The 20,716-nt window shown below is 32.7% G+C and overlaps 2 protein-coding genes, 1 long non-coding RNA gene and 1 pseudogene across 4 annotated transcripts; 2 read left to right on the forward strand and 2 right to left on the reverse strand.

Annotated features, from left to right (window-relative positions):
• Window positions 1–579: 579 nt before the first annotated feature.
• Window positions 580–7,687, forward strand: LOC110698617 (uncharacterized GTP-binding protein YjiA-like). The gene is made up of 10 exons (XM_021876083.1): window positions 580–1,218; window positions 2,994–3,059; window positions 3,318–3,498; window positions 3,877–4,073; window positions 4,260–4,310; window positions 4,411–4,502; window positions 5,863–5,987; window positions 6,124–6,218; window positions 6,348–6,452; window positions 7,355–7,687. Exons 1-10 carry the CDS (start codon window positions 859–861, stop codon window positions 7,490–7,492), a joined length of 1,410 nt encoding a protein of 469 aa, XP_021731775.1. The 5' UTR covers window positions 580–858; the 3' UTR covers window positions 7,493–7,687.
• Window positions 7,688–9,132: 1,445 nt separating this feature from the next.
• Window positions 9,133–11,844, forward strand: LOC110698618 (phosphopantothenoylcysteine decarboxylase subunit VHS3-like). The gene is made up of 3 exons (XM_021876084.1): window positions 9,133–9,555; window positions 11,061–11,104; window positions 11,189–11,844. The coding sequence occupies exons 1-3, from the start codon at window positions 9,415–9,417 to the stop codon at window positions 11,532–11,534; spliced, it is 531 nt and encodes a 176-aa protein (XP_021731776.1). The 5' UTR covers window positions 9,133–9,414; the 3' UTR covers window positions 11,535–11,844.
• A 765-nt stretch (window positions 11,845–12,609) lies between these two features.
• Window positions 12,610–15,353, reverse strand: LOC110698883 (annotated as a pseudogene).
• A 1,114-nt stretch (window positions 15,354–16,467) lies between these two features.
• On the reverse strand, window positions 16,468–17,407 carry LOC110698884. Of its 2 annotated transcripts, none has more exons than XR_002506826.1 (2): window positions 17,254–17,407; window positions 16,468–16,888 (listed from the first exon to the last, which is right to left on the reverse strand). It is a non-coding gene; the product is annotated as an uncharacterized LOC110698884 (long non-coding RNA). The 2 variants fall into 2 exon arrangements; XR_002506825.1 differs by having other exon boundaries at window positions 17,058–17,407.
• Between the last annotated feature and the right edge of the window lie 3,309 nt (window positions 17,408–20,716).

A 20,716-nucleotide genomic window follows, 5' to 3' on the forward strand; every position in this document is an offset into this window, starting at 1 on the left:
TTGTTTATTTTAATTATGTAGTTGTGCGGCTCTTCTAAAATTTTATTTATTTGGGATAAAATGGAGCCTATCATTATTTCACCCAAATCCCTCAATTTATTTTTTTTAAATTTTATTCTTCTACGGTTATTCGAATAGGATTTTTGACGATGTCACATACTGTAGCACGATTTGTTCTTCAACTATTTTACTAAAATTGAAACTTTAAAATTAAAAAAAATTAAAAAATCAATTTTTGGTCTTTTAAATAAACAACCCCAAACATACAACTCTTTTATTGCGCATGTTTGGGGTTGTTAAGTTGACCTATTTTAAACATTGAAGAGAATCTTGAAAGAGATATCCTTGGGAGAGGATAGTTAGCTTAGTTAATTACTTAATATCTAGCATGTTAGAGAATTGAAAGATTTATTTGTCAAAAGTCGATGAAAGTCAAGTTTGGTTAGAATTTGTCAATTTGAGGCCTTTTGAGTCTTCACTAGAAAAAATTAAGAGGAATTAAAGTAGGCTTATATTATATCTTGCATTCCTACCTGTATTTGCTACTTTTGAGTTACAATTATTTATTTATTTTTTATTTTTATTTTTTTTATTTTTGGGAGTATACAAAAGGAGCCTAGTTACAAATAAATTAACATTGTAAATATGTAGCTCGTAAAAATGACATTTATACACTTATGATAAACAACTTATGTTAGTAAAGGGGTTATTAACTTGTATTTTTCTGCCCGTGTAAAAAAATAATAATAATAATAAAAAAAAAAAAAGGTTTTTTATGTGGGATTTGCTTGATGAATAACTCTTGGTTCTTCCATCAAATAAAACTCATAAACACATCAGTTTTTGTTCCTATCAACAATGGCGTCATATCTCTCAATCGACATTGCCAAAGCTTCAACCTTCATAACCCTAGCAACCAGGCACACGTTCCACCACCCTCTTCGCAAGCCCCAATTTTCTCTCACCCCTTTTCACCGTAAACCTTATCACTCTACCACAAATTCTCTCTCCTTCAATCTTCGCCACCGTTTTTCACCACTTTCTCTCTCCTCCAAATCGCCGGAATTCCGTCGGAATCTCCGCAGTTTTTCCGTCGCAGCTTCGTCCTCGACGGCGGCTTCTGCGGAGTTTACGGAAGAAGATGATGTTGTCACCAAAATTCCTCCGGATAATCGTATTCCTGCTACTATTATTACCGGATTTTTGGGCTCCGGAAAGGTAATTCAATTGAGTATTTTTCTTATTGTATTTGTTTAAGTTTTAATTTACTAATTGAATTGGTTAATTTTAAATTCAAATTCACATACTTGTTAGTTTATTTAAATTTGCTAATTGAATTGGTTTGAGTTTAAATTTATTAATTGAAATTCGTGAAGTTTAAATTCACATACTATAATTAGTTTCAGTTTAATTGTTTTGCTGATTGAATTGGTTAAGGCTTATATTTTTCATAGTACTGATTAATTTGCTTAAATTACTAATTGAATCGGTTAAGTTTAGATTTTACAGTATTAGTTAGTTTGTTTGCTTAAATTGGTAATCGAATTGGTTAAGTTTAAATTCATATATTAGTTAGTTTCAATTCACATACTATAGTTAGTCAGTATCAGTTTGATTAATTTGCTAATTGAATTGGTTAAGCCTTATATTTTTCATAGTTTTGATTAGTTTTAATGTGCTAAAATTACTAATTGAATCGGATAAGTTAAGATTAATTTGCTAATTGAATTGGTGAAATTTAAATTCACATATGTAGTACTATGTTTAGTTTCGGTTTGATTATTTTGCTAATTGAATTTGTTAAGGCTTATATTTTTCATGGTAATGATTTGTTTTAAATTGCTTAAATTACTAATTGAATTGGTATGTTTAGATTCTTGAAGTACTATTGCTTAACTCGCGATTGGGTTGGTTAATTTTAAATTAATTAATATACTTCTAGTTTGTTTCAATCTGCTTATTTTGCTAGTTGAATTGGTTAAGTTTATATTTATAGACTTGTAAGTTTCAATTTGTTATTTTGCTGATTGAATAGATAAAGTTTTATTAAGTATTGCCTTTTATGGAAAATAGGTAAGTCTTTAAGTAATTATGTTTTTCGAGATGACAGTGTTGAACTAATCATTCATGTAGCAGATTTGGTGTGAAGTTGTAACTTTGAATTTAGTTAATTAGTGACAGGATTATATAGTAAGACGGTCAAAAGTACTCAAAACTACCCCATTGTCATTAATAAGCATCCCATATTCATATGATCGTATGAAAGGCCGCCCCTTTGAGTAAAGTATACTTATATAAGCCACTCCATATCGAGTAAATAAAAGTCAAATATATCTTATCATACATCAGTCTTATGGAAGTTCTATTATTTTAGCTTCTAATTGGATTAGGAAATACCTTATATGTTGGAATTTATGGTTATCTCAATGTAAACATAGTATTGTAAATTTCTAATATATATATTTATGGATTGATCTTATTAATCAGTATTTTATATAAAATTGTTGGTCCTTTTTTTTTTTTTTTTTTTTTTTTTTTTCTTGGGCTCATACTAGTGGGAATGTATGTAACTATATCAATGATTTATCTTCCTACTTTCAATTTTTAGTGGTCTTCAACAACAATGTTTAACCTTTTATATTGTACAAAATGTAGAGTACAAGTTAGACATTGAAATTTTATTTCTCAAAACTATTTGTCAAGATTTGATCAACACATGTATGTCGAGATTTTCAAATTTTGGCTTTAAATTTTGTGTATAGGTAACAAGGTAAGGTAATAGTGTTTGGAGTGAACCATCACCTTCCTGTAAAGCTTTAGTTACCTTACCTTTATTCTGGGTATCTTTCCTGTTAAATTTTGGGTATGTTTTACCTTGTAGTGCATGAAGCTTTGAGCTAGATCATGATTTTGATTGTTCCACATCGGGTCTTGTTTTGTGGATTCACTATGTCTGGTTTCTTTCTGAAATTGATTTACATTTTTATTGACAGACTACATTGTTGAACCACATATTGACTGCTGATCATGGGAAACGTATTGCAGTAATTGAAAACGAGGTATGTTTTTCAACTATTCATTGTAGATTGCTATACTAAATGTATGATATTTGAATCACCAAAATCTTTTTTGGAAATAGAATTATTCCAATTTTGTGTAATGCCTGTCTGATGAATGTCAATAAATATATATTCTTAATTGAAACTCAGCTTCAATTTTGGTAGTTCAAGAGTATTTCTTGTAAATGATACTTTTTGGGCTATCAAGTACTAATTTGTTTTGATCTCTTTCCCTCTGATGATCCTTTCGAATGGCAGTATGGTGAAGTAGACATTGATGGTTCCTTGGTTGCTGCTAAATCTATTGGAGCTGAAGACATTATTATGCTCAATAATGGGTGTTTATGCTGCACAGTGAGGGGTGATCTAGTGAGGATGATAGGAGAATTAGTAGATAAGAAGAGAGGAAATTTTGATCATATTGTGATTGAGACTACAGGTATTTGTAATTTACTAAGTATATAAAAATTTGCATTATAGTGATTGTACAATTTTCCACAAAGTCGTTAACTATCTATGTCCGGTTAGTGGTTGGTGGGTGGAGGGATAAAGGGAGGACTTATGCCTTTGGATTAAGACTGAACCTATGCTACATGTTTTGATTTGTGGGAATGCTAGCCCTAAGGGTGATTATTTAGAAGCAAAAATTAAAATTTCTTTAATTGTACAGAAAGATTATAGTTAATAATGCTTATCCTATCCATAGGTCAAGTGGTTGTTTCAAACACTGCAAAAAATGTGGCTGTTTCTAATTTGCAATATGATGGGTTAGGCAATGTATTTTTCTTGATTACATTATGATTGTGTTGATTTGCAGGCTTAGCAAATCCCGCTCCTATCATTCAAACATTTTATGCGGAAGATGTAATCTTTAATGATGTGAAGCTAGATGGTGTTGTCACTTTGGTTGATGCTAAACATGCGACGTTACACTTAGATGAGGTTAAGCCTGATGGAGTTGTAAATGAGGCTATAGAGCAAATTGCCTATGCTGATCGTATAATAGTGAATAAGGTATAATTGTCTTTTTAAAAATTAACATAATTCCTTGAGTGTGTGTTAAATTTGTTTACACGTGTATCCCCATTATTTTTTATCTGCCTTTTGTTTGTTATATCAAAATAGTTGAAGCTTGCACTTGTCTTGCTTAGTTGCTTGTTTTAATATTCTTCTAAGTTCTAACTATGAGTTGTTCCACAGACTGATCTTGTCAACGAACCAGATATTGATTCTTTGATACAACGAATAAGGGTTTGTCTCTTTTATAACATCTTAAGTGCCTTATCTTTATCTTTTTGCTATCAGATAAATTTCAAACTTATGATGGGACTGTTGATTTTGTTTTCTGCAGAAAATTAATCGTATGGCTAATTTAAAGCGAACACAGTTCGGAAATGTTGACCTAGATTATGTTCTTGGTATTGGAGGTTTTGACTTAGAAAGGTGATGCTCTTTCCCTGAATTTTTACATATAATAATGTGTTTTTTTTCTTAAAAAAAAAATCCCAACTATTTAAGGAATTCTTTAAACTTGTACTTTTCTTAGTGTTTAATGATAAGAATGGTTTATACCATCAACTTTGTATTGTGGTGATTGTTAAGTCAAAGGTATTTATATGATTTTGAAGTTAAATTTCTAGTCATCTTGACAATGCGATTGCTGCAAGAGATATTTAATTAGATATATATATGTGGAATTTCAAATAATCTAGCAGGATATTGAAGCGTTTATGTGATTGGGGAAGGAAGACCTCACAAATAGATGGCTTAAGTTAGTATCATTCACATTTTGACAAACTTTTAGTTATCTCACCATAATCTGACAACTAAATTGTAAGTTCTCAAAAGGAAGTAAAATAACAGTGTGATACAGTATTACAGTTTTTTAGCCACTTGATTATGTTTTGAAATGACTTAGATAAGTGATATTTATAATTTTAAAGTATCTCTAGATAGTCATATGTCACAAACTCACAATTTGACCTTTTTAATTGATATTATATATATCAGTGAATTTATTCTGTCCAAAACTTTGGATTATTTATGGTTCTGCATATTAAAATCCATTTTAGATCTAATTTTGGTAAAATAAAAAAATTACTGTATGCTAAGAAAAAAGTCTGAACACACCCTTCAATATCGCCAATAATTGTTTTTATTTGGTGATAACTTGGTACTGCATGCATCCAAAGATTCCTGCACTAATATCATTCTTTGACTCGAATTTTAGAGTATAATATTCTATTTTGCACAGTAATTCTATTTTGCTGATTGTACACTTTTTTCTTTTTTTGTTGGTGTGGGAGGGGGGGACCTTAGTGTAAGCTATTGAAAGTATATCTATGTACTTGATGCAAGTTTCCAGAATAGGTCATTAATCATTATACCTCATGCAAGCAGTTTAAAGTAGGTTAATCTATCCAAACAACCTGCATGAAGTAAAATATTTTACGGGTGGCTAATTGGTTGTGCCAGTTGTGTGGTTAGAGAGTGATTTATGGCTGGTGACTGGTAGCATTGGTAGTTTGTGGGAGGGAAGTGGTCAACGTCAGGGAGAGGTTGGGAGAGAACCTTGTGAGGTGTATATCTAGGAATATAAGTAGGAGCTTAATGTTTAACAATCATGCTTTAAAAGTTTCATTTAAGGCTCATAGATGTACAAATTCTTAAAAATCTTGATCTCGAGAAGGGAAAAATGAATTGAGGGTAATAAATTCATATCAAGAAGGTATAAAAAGATTTCTGTTGGAAATGCATGATTATTCTGGTTTTTAGAAGCTGATTTTTGTCAAATAATTAACAGGATAGAGAGTGCAGTAACAGAAGAAAGTTCGAAAGAAGATCATGGTTGTCATGATCATGATCATAATCATGACCATGAACATCACCATGAACACAAGCATGAACACAAACATGAACACGAGCATGGTAAATGTTGATAATATTTATTACTTTATTTGTTATGAAGTCTTGTAATATCCTGGACCCCTGTTCCACGTAATAGAAATCGATTAGGTTTTATCAATGTCTCATTTGTATGAATCAATTTTGTCACTAACTGCAGAACATCATCATGATCATCATTCACATGATCACACTCATGATCCCGGAGTTTCTTCTGTCAGCATTGTTTGTGAAGGGAGCCTGGACCTTGATAAGGTTAGATTTGTGGGTTTAGCAACTATCAGCCATTATGCTGACGTTCTTCTTTGCTGTGATTTTATCAATGCAGTTCAGGTTGCCTTTTCACTCTTGAGTTTGTCTAAGAACTGCTGTCTTAAATTTCAGGCGAACATGTGGTTAGGTACTCTATTACTGGAAAGAAGCGAAGACATATATAGGATGAAAGGTCTTTTGTCTGTTGAGGGTATGGATGAAAGATTTGTATTTCAGGTATGAAGCCCTTCCACACTGTTTGAAAGGCTACATCCATTTATTATTCTGCTCATGGCAAATTAATCCCTGGTCTGTTGTTAAAAGACCTACCTCGATACAAATCTCTCTAATAGTAATCATATATCAACTTGTTTGCATAGGGAAACTGCTAGTGCTGTGAAATCAATTGCGAAATAATATAGAGTAGAAGTTCTTGCCTAGAAGGTCAAATTGGTGAAGCCCTTTAGAGAATACTCTTAACTTCTCTGAAATATCTGAATCTTGGGGAATACCAACAAAATGGCTTAATAGTGTTCACCCTTATCTGAATTGTAGTTAAGCTCAGCCCATTTTTAATTTATCTTTCCCACTCAATGTGTCAAAGAATCATTTTTTTTTAACTCGAGTCCTGATGCATACATTATGGGCCCTAAAATCTAACTGTTCTATATTAGTCCTGCAACACTCCCAGGGCATTGATCTAACTGCATTGATTATTCCTTAGAACTTTATTACTTTCACAATTGTTGTCAACATGGTTCCTTATGGCTGATAGTTGCTAACAATTGTGGCCCTAAAATCTAACTGTTCTATCAGCCATTCAATTGTGTTGATTATGATTTGACTGGACTAGCTGCAGTTTCTATGCCCAAGAAATGTGAACACGTGATGCCAATAAATGATGTGGAATATGTTTTCTCAGTGTTACACAATCTTTAAAATTTGCTTCTTTATTTGATCTAATCTTACTCCAGCAGTTAACGAAACTAGTTATTGATTTGTTGACTCAGTGCAAATGATTTGTGCAAGACTGCAAGTTGAGCGATTTATAAATGGCCATGATGCCAATCCCGCCTTTAGTTGTATTTTTTTTATTTTGCTGTATCTCTGGATGGCTGTTAATTTCTTCCTTTCTCCAGGGAGTTCATGATATATTCCAAGGTTCACCAGATCGCCCATGGGGACCCGATGAGCCAAGGATCAACAAAATTGTATTCATTGGAAAGAACTTGGATGGCCAGGAACTTGAAAAGGGATTCAAAACTTGTTTATTGTGATGTATTGTATTTTAGAAAATACATAAGAAAACTATACATAGGCTCATTAGATTGTCATTGTTTGTTGTAACATTATATCTCTGAGTATATTGTTACTAGGGAAGTTACACTTCAAATTTCGAGAAAATTGTGAGTTTCTAACTATTACATTTTTATATTTTTAATAAGATCATGTCGTTCATAAGTTCATTTTCATTATCAAAATTTCAGATAAATGGTTTGCATATTACTGGTAGGGGCTTTGCTGTGTAGGTAAATGTTGTACTTTGAAATAGCATGATGATTAACAAAAAATAACATAGCTTGTCCATGTATAACTTTTCCACCTTAATAAAAAACTTCCCAACAATGATTTTTTTTTTTTTAAAAAAAAATAAATTAAATAGGATATATATTTTTTTAATTGACTTAGTAATTCTGTAGTAGATTGTGCCCCCCATAGTACCATATTAAAAAAAATTGACTTGAAAATAAACTAAAAATGGCATGACAATGAACAAAAATAACTAATTGTTCAATTAAAAGATGTGTTATTTTCAAATGCTAGTTTCGGTGATTGTCAATTTGTCATGCTACTTTGATTTGTTCATTATCATGTTATTTCTAACCAATTAAGAGTGTTACTTCCCGTTTTTAGAATTTCTTTACATTCGTTGTTTGCACAAATAAAGAGTCTACAATACATGATATATTTCGCTATGTACGGTAAATGTCATGTATTGCTATGTATTATTAAAATATTATATATATATATATAGATAATAAAAAATAAAAAACAACCTTACGACTCATACACGCTTAATTATTGATCCCTCCGTATTCGTTGCGGGAGCACAAAGTGTATCTAAAATATTATTCCCTCCGTATTTTATTAATTACTCAACTTTTCTTTGCGACCTTTTTTTTAATTACTTGCTCAATTTCTTTTTTTGTAAACTTTTAGTAATATTTTACTATTTTCCACTCCACTAGTGGTCCTCTCACATATTATAATATTTTTCATATTCACTCCCCTCCTCACTTATACTCAATTTTATTTTTTCAGATTTTTTAGCTTTCAACTAACCCCCCACTTTCATTATATTTTATTACTTTCCACTATTCCTACTAAAATCACAGGTCAACGTTTGAGAGTAGAAAGGTGAAGGCAGGGAAATCCCCCTACTCCCAAGCATTTTTGTAGTTAGTGAAGCTCGAACTTGTGACTTCAAAGTCACAAGGTGAACTACACACATGAATAAATGAAGCAAATAATAAAATATAGAGAGAATATGTATTACTCCCTCCGTTCCCTTTTGTTTTTTACGTTTCCATTTAGGGTGTTCTTTTTTATTCTTTACATTTAGGATCTTTCCTTTTTAAGTCATTAATTTTGGACAAAATTACCCTTGCTTTACAATTTAAATACTCAATTACCCTTCTCTTTTCATGTGCAATTGTACTATTTATAATATTTTAATGGGTTTTCAATACTCATTATTACTTTTTCTCTCATCTCTCTTCTACTTTCTTCCTACTTTTTTTACCCACATGTATAATATTCCTTTTTTTTTTAACTATAATTGTACTGTCAATGATTGATTTATGTCAATTTATTTTAATTTTACATAAAATCTTAACAATCACGCATAATTCCAAACGTAAAGAACAAAAGGAAATTGAGGGAGTATCTAGTTATCCACTTGGGCGATGTAGCAATCACTTCTTACAAAAAATGAGAAACAAAAACAAATTTGATACGATGAGTCTATGACACATGCCATTAGCCAATCACTGTAGATATAGTTGACCCGGCCCAGACAATCTTAAAACCCTAAAAACCCTGAATTCTCCTGAATATTAACTCTTCCCTAGTCTCACTTTCTTTCCCTTTGACCAATCTCAATCCTTGTCTCTTTTTCTCTCTTTCACTCCACTTCAATATGGACACACAGTTGCTTCTCAGTTGCTCTGCTTCAATGGAGGCTTCTGTCTCCTCTTTAATGGATTTTCTCAAGGTTGAACTTGTTCTTGCTTCTCTTCAATCTCTTGCCTTTCTCCAGAGATTTCTTCTCCTTTGTTTGGTAATTTTCTCAATCCTTTTTCAATTTCTTATTAATAATTGCTAGAATTTGGGTAAATTTTGATGTGGGTTTCTGATTAGAGTGAGTAATTGCAAATGGGTGTCTTTTAATTTCAGAACTGAGTTCTTTTTTGGGTTTAGTGGATTTTTGTGATTAAGGAAAATGTGGAATTGGTTTCAATTTTGTGTTTGATGTTCTACCTGCTTATTTACTGTTTGCAGTTGGCATTTGGGTGAAAAAGTTCAATGCTTTGTTAAGTATTATGAATAAAATGTTTCAATTTTGTGAACTTAGTTGTGTTTTTAAGGGTCTTTTGTTGTTGAATTTGTATTTATAGTAAGTACTTGCAAGTGGGTTTATTTTTAATTTCAGAATTGGGTTCTAATTTTGGATTAAAATGGTCATTATTGAATTGTTATCAATTATAGTAGCTGACTTTTGTGCGAAGATTTTTGACGCTTTGTTAAGTTTATGGACTTAATTTACAATGATTTGACCTTTGACTGATGTTCCTGAAGAGGGGCTCACTGTAATTTTCCCAATTGTGCAGTTTTGATTTGGCAATGATGGTGTTTGCTAGTCTTGTCATGTTGCATTTGGGCCGTTATATTTAGGTTTAATCGGTTTTTTGCATCTTGGTTCTTAGACATATAAGATGTATTTATATATATTATATGGGAAAATTTAAGATGTAGGTGAATGCACTGGCCGGTGTGCTTTGGCTTTGATGAACTTCCTATAATATGTGTCCAATTTCGGGTGTTCATTTTATATGATAGAGATCAATTTTTGGGAGAGAAACACTTACATAATTGAGATGTTGGTGGATGCACTGGCTAGTGTGCTTTGGTTTAGTTTATATTCGAGTTGAGAGATTGTTTTTACTTTATTTAGTGTACAGTTCTGAGAAGCATAATGTTTTAGCATGTTTCACTTTTTGTTGGTCTTGTTGACTTGGACTATTGATTCCCCCCCACCCCCCCTCCGGCCCTCCCCCCTTCTTTAGGCACTAAGCTATGTAAGTATAGTGAATTATGTACGAATAGCGACTTGGCCTACCATCAAGTCCTTCAATTGTGTCTCAGATATTTGATTGATTGATTGCATCGGGAACTTTATTGTGTACATTGTATATCAGTATATGTATCTGAAGCTTAATAGTGAGGACTTGATAGAAATTTGTTTCATGCTTTTGTATCAGTATTATTACAAGGATCAGATCTTGGTTTTGTGTCATGTGCTCATGTCTTCAGCAAACATATTGCCTTTGCTATAACCCTTTTGTAGTTAAAGCAAAATACCTTTTTGAGTAGCTGTAGTCCGACCTGCTTCTGATGGCCAAATGACTTCTTTTAATGAGCTTGTTCTCCTATAATCCTCACCAGTTTTACTGTTTCTTTATCATTTTTTTTTACTTTTTTATTTTTATTTTTTTGTGACGGGCTTCTTTCTTTTAGTTCCTCACTTTGATCTGATTATTCTCCTGTCTTACTTTACCATTACAGACTGCAGAACATCTTGCAGACAATGATCTTTTCAAGAATAAATGGTATTTACTTACCTTTCACATTCTTTCAATTTCTGTTGTATTGTGTGGAATATTAGTTGACTGGTGATTACTCTGAATTGGCAGGATTTCTTTGTCTGACGTTTATGAAGTAACGAAAGCTGAAGGTGAGGCCAAAGATGCCAGTGATTCAGAAAACGATGATGAAGATGATGATGATGATGATGGTGATGGTGGTGATGATGACGACGATGATGATGAGGACTTTTCAGGAGGTGAGGAGAGTGATGATGATGGAGATCCTGAAGAGGATATGGCAAACGGTGGTGCGGGCAGTAGTGATGATGATGACGATGACGATGACGACGACTCCGATGATGACGATGGTGATGATGACGATGAAGATGATGACGATGAAGAAGAAGACGATGATGATGAAAAGCAGCAACCGCCACAGAAAAAAAAGAAGTGAGATGGAATGTTTGTATTTACTCTCCCCCTTCCCTTTCTTCTCTAGGTATTGTCATTGGTGGGGCTTTTGGGTCTTTGGTCTCTATTTAGGATTTCGGTAGACAAAATTAGTTTCAATGGTCTTCATGATAGTTTAAAGTTTGTTTATGTAGATGGGGGAAGATTCATCTATGTCCTATGATAATGATCAAACTTCTCTGTATTAGGCGTTCGTTAGATCTGTTTTATGTTGATTCATTTAGTTCATAATTTTTACATTGGAAATGATTTACCTTGAAATGGAAGTCCAAGAAACAGAACATATTGACAAACTCATGATTCTGTCCTTAACTTGATTTTATGATTTTTCAACAAACCTAAAACTATAAAATTTCTTTAACTATATGAAGACCTTGTTGAGGCAGAGGAAAAACAGAGCACCACAAGTCTCTCAATGCTGAGAAGCATAAGAGAGCGAGCGCCTAAGATCTACGTGCACTGTGCTTAGAAAAGATTTTGGGTAAGGAGTGACATATAATCAACTGAAAGTCTGGTATATAAGATAAAGTAAAAATCAATGGTCATTTTTATTACCAATTCTAATAAACTAGTTGTGTTTTAGCGACACAATACACAAGTATCATATTTACAGAGCGCCTGGTGTAATACTTGAGTCAGATGAGTTAATGTGAATGCATTTCTGGGAAAAAAGTGCGGTGTTATTTGATTGATTTTGATTAGTCCCCAATACAGTAGATCTTGATTTAATTAACAAAGAATTTTATCAATAATGTCTCTGATAGTCTAAATGTTCATACAGTCCATGCTTTTGCTGTTTAAAAAGTCGAAAATTTGGTCATCTCTGTTAGTGTTCTGTTTCAGAGTTACTCTGTACAGATAAATATCCGAAAATATGGTCATCTCTGTTAGTGTTCTGTTTCTGAGTTACTCTTTACAATAAATATCTGCACATTTGTTGCTGTTTCATTCTTTTGGCGGCTTTGGTAGTAGATTTGAGGTTCATTCTCATGAATTACTGTATCGAATCTAGTCATTACTTGTATATACTACCTCGGAAAATCAAATTTCTGCTGAAATCTAATTTTATTAGGCATATTTCAATGAATTAAATTACAATAATGCCGCGTAATTCAACCCTCCACTACTTGACTAGTTAATTCACCATTATTATTTACATTTGCATCTACTTTCTCCCTTTTCATTGCATTTCTACCCTTCTTGTTTTTCTTCTTTCTTTTCTTCTGTTTTTGAGAGCTTTGATCTGATTTCTTCTGCTTTAACATTTTAACAACTCCGGAAAGGGCGATATCAGGATCTTCACTCCTTATAAGCTCCTCCGCAGCTTCAGCAGGACTCACGTCTGTTGTATTGAGCAGTTCCTCAATCTTCGAAAACAGAGGATGCTCCCCTGACAGTCCAAGGTAGTTGGAAGCCAGGATCCGGAACCCCGGCATTCTCAAGTAAGACATGTGAATGTGCATATCCATACGTCCTGCACGCAACAAAGCCGGGTCTAACCTTTCCTTATAATTCGTTGTCAAGATGATGATCCGCTCGTCTCCACAACTAGACCACAATCCATCGATAAAGTTCAATAGCCCTGAAAGCGATGAAGAGTTGCCAACTTCGGCTACATCATTGGAATTAGGCTCACCTCCTGGTTGAACTTTAATGTTATCATCATTATCGTATCCATCGGAATCGTACTCATCAGAAGTATAACCGTTGTACTCATGATTTTCCCTTGTAAGAGGAGCATTCTTCGACAAACCTGTGGCACAGTCGATATCCTCGATCACAAGTATAGACTTATTGGCAATGGACATCATCAAATTCCTTAAGGTAGTATCTTTTTCGATGCCAGAAAGCTGTAAGTCGTAGATACTAAACTTCAGGTAATTCGTGATAGCTGCAATCAAGCTAGATTTGCCAGTCCCGGGAGGTCCATACAGCAAGTACCCTCGCTTCCAAGCTCTCCCAATCTTTTTATAAAACTCCTTCCTCCTTGTAAACATATCGAGATCATCTACCGACTTCTTCAACTCCGGATCCAACGCCAAAGCATCGAATGAGAAGGGATGTTTAAACGACACGGGGTGCCAATGCCTCGATGACATCCCGCCTTGATACGTGTACAGATAAATAACCTTCCTCATCTCGATCATGGTGTCCTAACTCTTCATCACGACCGAGGGAATATAGCTATCGAGAATTATATCCTTGTATTGAGGATCGAAACTCAACAAAAAGGATTTATGGACATTAGAGGCGTTAATCTCCTCTCCTTTCTCATTTTTGCAAGAAAACTCCCAATGTAGTTTTACATCTCATTGTTTTTGTCTAATTTTACATACTCAACATACTCTTCCCCTTGCGATAGGTGGTAGTACACTTCGTGCCCGTAGTGCTTGTCCCTACGACATCCCTCGAGTTGTGTCGATAAAGGCTTGAGCTTGTCGGCAAGGTATGCTTCAAAAGCCTTGTAGACACCGTTGCTACATTCGTAGCCTTTGTCTTTGTAGCACTCTCGAACGACTAATGTAAAAAATTTGGGGTCCAAAATTGATGGTTTCGCGAACCACTTCATAACTTTCTCATTAATGTATTCACGTATTTGTTGAGGGACAAATTGATTGTAAGATTGTTGGCCTAGTGTTAAAAAAGCCGAAAAAGAGGCATAGTACCCGAATATAGACCCTGCATTAAATGTAGTTTCCATGGTTTAAGCCGGGATAGGAATTTTTTAGGGTTTTTCTAGTGACGATATCCTCTCCGATTTTTAAAAATATCGGAGAGACTTGGGTGGAAAGGGTAGAAATTGGAGGAAAAGAAAAGGGAGGAAAATTTAGCTAGTAACTGTATTTTTCACTGAAAATATGAAGAAACAACTTGTATATATAGTAGTGTGTGCTAAACCGCCATAGTAAGGAGGCACGAAGTCATATTTTTGTGGAAACCTAAAACTAAGAAAATTTTTAGGGGAATATATGATAAGATTTTTAGAAAGTTAATTTAAGCAAATACTTGGAGGCCAAGCTCTGTAAATAAAATTAAATAATACTCCGTATTATATTTTTATTAAAATGCTTGGAGACCATGGAAAATAATTTAATGCTAATTACTAAACAAGGAAAATAATTTAATGCTAATTACTAAAATAGGAGTAGAGTGAGAGGAGGATAGTTTGGTGGACAATAGGTCAGCATGTAGTTGCGTGGTTGCTTTTTTTTTTTTTTTTTTTTTTTTTTTTTATTTGACAATAAAGTTGCGTGGTTTCTTTGATCGATATTTTACAGAGTTTTATATTTTCTTGATTTATAAATTAAAGTATAAAATAAGTAACATATTTAAATTTTATCACTTGCTTAGTATTAAGGACTCTATTCTTTATTTAAAATTAGAATTACTTGATTTTTATGCATCAATACTTATTTTTACCTAACTTATTTTTGTTAAACTTAATTTATTTTAAATTGTATATGAGCTGAACGTAAATCATCTTTACAAAATACTATTAGGTATAGGTGAAGAGAACATGACCGAATTTAGAATTTAATTATTTATATATATATTGAGTGATTTTAATCTTATTTCAAGCCGAAAGGTAAAAAAAAAAAAAAAATCAAATATAACGAGGTCCAATCTCATATCACTACTAGTGCCGCCGTTAAGTTTGAGGTACTCTATACACACATGTTGCCCCTTTTGTATACTATATACTCTGTTTGTCCTCATTGCCCCATTACACTTTTGTGAGTAATATCTTAAATTTTTCTTAAATTATCACTAAGTGAGCTATAAAAATATAATATAATCATATCCTGTCAAAAAAATAAAAAAATAAATAAAAATAATATAATCATGTAGGGATGTTGTATTTTAAAATTAATTCATAAATAGAGTTGGAAAAAATCACATTCTAAGATGTGGTTTAGAGACCATAAAAAAAATCTAACAAGTAAAACGAAGGGAGGGAGCAAATGGATCAATCTAGCTACGTCCTCAATCATAAGATTTAACAATCACAAGTTTAAGCATAGCTTGTTTATAATTCATTTATATGACAAATATAGGGTAAATGTTAATAGTATAACTTGGTTATTTATCAATAGATAGAGTATTTATACAAAATCAAAGATAATAACATAAAATGTGAAACAATCTCCTAAAACCAATCTTACCATAAATCCTAAAGATATGATTTAGTGTAATATAAATATTTATTAGCAAATCATATCTTATCAAATAATGAAAAAATATTAATTTTATAATACCAGTATGAAAATTATATAAGGAAATTATATCATATACAAATATACTTTCTTAATCCAATATCTCTAACAAACTCATCGGTGATGGACATCATCAAATTTCCTAAGGGCTAAGGTTGTGTCTCATTCAATGCCAGGTCAGAAGCTGTGAATTGTACTTCGATCCCTCCATCATCTCTAAATAAAAGTCTCGCTGTGATTGAATAAAAAAAGTAAGATGGGTTCATAGAGGATTATTGGTTGATTAAAATTTAAATAAATAAACAAGATAGTGAGATTTAATGGATTAAAGTAAGTAATAAAAAAAAATACTTTGAAAAAAAGTAAATAATAAAGAATTAGATATGAGATTTGGTTTATTAAAAGTGAAAGAAATAGTAGATGATGGTGAAACGAGACTTTATTTAATTAAACGCATTCCCTCAAATGCTAAGAAAAGTTGCAATTCCATAAAAAACGATTATGTACTCTTTTATAATTTCCCAATTTACCGCGTCCATGTCCACGTCATCTGCCATTTGGATTAGCAGTTTCCAATTGGGGGAAAGTCGGAAAAATGGCAACTCAAATTTGCCTAGGGATGTCAGTAATAAGGTGTGTCAAATTGAGATCATACGCACTTGTAAAAAAAAAAAAAAAAAAAAAAAAACTATACAAACTTGATTTGCATAAATCCACTTATACTCATTAATTATTCACCAACCAATTCAATCACACGATAACAACAATTCATCAATTACTGTATATTACAACCTTCATGGCAATTCTTATACAATAACTTGGCCTGATTTAGCTTCCGTATATAACAGTTGAACATATATATAATCGCGCAGATTATACCTTAATCATAGGTTTACCAGTTGCTGCTGCACACACACACCACCTGTAAGAGGTACAGGATTTGCGCATGTGCTACCCGGGCAACAACTAGGTCCGAATGTAGGGTTACAATACGCGCCTACGGCTGCACACATCAAATCGTTTTCCATAGAAGGCGACGAGACTATTGTTGCAATTCTCTTGTTTTCGCCCCCAAAAGTCTCTAATATATTAGAATGTTGTTTCTGGTTTCCAAGTGCTGGAGCTACATGAATATGAAAAATAACTAAATAAAAATAAAAGAACTAATTATACGCAGTTCGTTTATAAAAAGTGCGTGTCTAATGCATGTAGCATGTATAATACATTTTAATTTATTCATGAATTGAATGCAAAAATTACAAATTAATAAATGAGATGAAACTATAAGGTACCTGAGCTAATGATATGCACGAAATATAGATTGTGTAGAATTGAGGAAGAAAGATTTTAGATAGTTGTACACTTGTACATGGTAATTGGCTGATTGAAAAGTTGGATTTTTTTTTTTGATTTTTTTAAAACATTTCTATTATTAAACAATATTATATACATAATACATATAAATTTAAAGAATTTTATTTTAGTAACCTGTTGCAGCACACCACATGACTATCATTACTAAAATAGCATGAACAAAGAATTTGGGCGAGACCTTCATCATTTTAACTCGAACCCAAATAAATAGTCTCTTAATTGTATTTAGATTATAATTAGCTAAACACTGCTTTAATTGCCTTCATTATCTTTGTTATTTATAGAAGCTTAGGTTGGTGCGCTAGCTCCTCAACCTAGCTGACAACCTACCCATGCATTTTTTTGACGAAACCTTGTACTCATGCATTTTGTGATTAATATTTAAATATTCATCATTTTGTTCCACATAATTATATGGAGGTTGTAACTAATACTATGACATGCTGGCCTTGCAATTTCCATAGACGACTTAATGTATGTTCTTTTATTTAATTATTTAATTTATGGTAATAACAATTTAATGTTGCCTTCATAATTCCATATGATATTTATCTTTTTAAATTAATTAGTACCTTATGCCGTAAATATACCCCACTAGCCTAATAACTACTGGTATATCTTATGTTTATGCCTATATCATACGAAGTATGTGCTTATCTCCTAAAGAACTAAGAATGGGGTGAGCGTAGCAGGGTACCCTGTAAACATCTCAGGATCCGGAACCGAAATCAGAACCTGTTGCAACAGGTTCTTGAAAAATAGGAATCGGAACCTGTTCAACAGGTTCATAAAAATTGGGAACCGGAACCGAAACCTGCAGGTTTCGATTCTGGAACAGGGTACCCTGTCTTTCAAAGTAAGCTTAATAGCTACTTGATAAATTGTTACAAATTTTTTTTTTATAAAAATGGATGTTCACAATAAAAGCTTACAACTTTAATACAGTACTACAAATAAAACAAACCAACATTGATTGTCAAGGATATTTAATAAAATATTACAAATACTTATATTAATACCATTAATTAAACCTTTAAGAGTAAGATGAAAAATGAATAAGAGGAGGGAGAGAGGTAAGTGACGACTTTTATACAATTTTGATATAGGGCTTTATATTTGGGCTTAAATGATAGGTTTCGATTTTGTGTACCCTACATAAAACCTGTACTAACAGGGTACCCTATAGGTTCCGGGTCCAAAATTTTATTACCCGGAACTGGAACCTGTTGCAACAGGTTCCCAATTTTATTACCCGGAACCGAAACCTGATCTACAGGTTCCGATTTTGGAACCTGCGGTTCCGAGCAGGTTTCAATTCCAAGTCAGGGTACCCTGAATTTTTGCTCACCCCTAAGTATTAATAGCTTACTCATGTACCACGGCTAGTGGTAGATCCGGGATTTTCAATCAGGGTCGGGGTAGCGTAGTAGCACATAATTGTTTAAGTACATTTAAAACTAAAATTAAAACCGAACCTTTATTTTATGGATTAATATTGAAAAATTCCCTCTAAAAAAATTAGCAAAATAATAAATCGAGTGATTTTTTTGATGCCATGCAATGTGCTAGTATATTATTGTTGTGCTTCTTATCAATTAACAATCTGATTTTGGGCATGCATACATTTAACTGAGAACTTATTTAAAAAACAATTATTAAAATATAATACGTATGAAAAAATAAAATAATTAGAAAGAAAAAAATAGAAGTTGGGGTTCGTTAGATTTAAATACCTCAAATGCTCCAATAGCACTTTTTAGCTTCTTCTTTTTTGCCATTCTTCAAACTCCCTTAGTTTCATGGTCTACTCATTTGGGGAAATTTATACATACACCCTACTTCTATCAATGCACCGCTTTTACTAATTAATCACTATAAGAAAACAATATACGAGTTTGATCTAGAAATTTAATTTACACAAATTTATATGGGTCAATAGGTGCAAACAACATATTACGGTACATGTATAATGTATGTATAATATATGTACAAAAATAATATAATTTAAAAATACATACCATTTTAGATTTGTAATAGATAAATTGTGAGTTATGAAATAAATGTGTAATGTTATGATTCGAGCTTAAAAATTTAAGGTCTGGATATTTTTGGCCTTCCACCGGGGCCTCTCTGATAAATTTGTTTGGATTAATTAGTCACCCAACATAGCTGGTTTATTCCATTTAGTCACCCAACATAGCTAATTATTCTTAGCTTTAAGAAGATAATCACATTTTTAAGGCAAAAAAATAACTTCATTATCATTTTAAGTCCAAAAAATTTAAAAAGCTAAGCATGCGTTGAATGTAATAATAGATACAACTATATATTGCGGTCAAAGGGGATCTTCCACCGGTAGGGGTGAAACTAATGCGGTTTAAAATCGAACCAAATCGCAAACCAAACCGAATTAAAAATGTGGTGTGGTTTTTTTTCTAATATGGTTAGGTGAGGTTTGAGGAATCCCAAAACGAATTAATATGGTTTGGTTTCGATTTTAAGATTGAAACACCGAAAACCAAAATCCAAACCGAATTATGGCCCATATCCAAATTATAGCCTAGCCCAATACTAATTTCTACCCTACATATATAAAGCCAAAAAATAATAAAACTTGTGTGTTTTTATGTCCTAGAATGTCAACCAATGTGGGCGATGTTGGAGTGAATGACCAATTAGATGGAGCAAAAAGGAAGAGGATGAAAAATCTTGGCGTGGTTCGGTTTTCTTTTGAAAAACCGAATTAAAAACGGTGTGGTTTGGTTCGGTTTCAATAGTAATATGGTGCGGCGTGGTTTGAAAAATCCCAAAAGCGAATTAATGTGGTTTGGTTTCGAGTTGGGCTATAAACCACACCATAAACCGAACTTTCACCCCTATCCACCGGGGCCTCTCGGATATTAGTAATCATATTAGTAATCCTTGGCAGTGCAGGTATTTATCTAGATTATTTTTTCATATTATGAAATATACGGAGTACATATCAAATATACATCGTACTTGTAATCAATGACTTTATGTCCATATTATAGTAGATTGGTGGACTAATAGTCATATCAAATATACATCGTACTTGTAATCAATGACTTTATGTCCATACTATTATAATGGATTGGTGGACTCAGCTCATAACCACCAGCGGTTTTTACCCATCTTCATTGGAGTTTTCCGCATCACCATATCGTGCCTCTCTTCGCGTTTTACTTGTTTTTTCCATCATTTAATTTCCGTCTTTTATTACATTCAATGCAAATCTTGACATATATAACACAAGTGACATGTCCCCATATTCGTCAATTGATGTCTGATATCAGTCAATATTAGGGACATATCAGACATTAATAAAAACGTATCAGCCAACAAAAGATACAAATCAGCCAACAAAAGATACAAATCAGCCAACAAGAGGAATATATCAGCCAACAAAAGGTACTTATCAGCCAAGAGATGGAACATATCAGCCAACAAAAGGATGAAATCAGCAAACAAAAGTATCAGGAAAGCCAACAAAATAAACATATAAGCTAACAAAATAAACATATAAGCCAACAAAATGAAACATATAAGCCAACATTAA

This window comes from Chenopodium quinoa, unplaced genomic scaffold (genome assembly GCF_001683475.1).
Source record: "Chenopodium quinoa cultivar QQ74 unplaced genomic scaffold, ASM168347v1, whole genome shotgun sequence".
Classification (NCBI taxonomy): domain Eukaryota; kingdom Viridiplantae; phylum Streptophyta; class Magnoliopsida; order Caryophyllales; family Amaranthaceae; genus Chenopodium; species Chenopodium quinoa.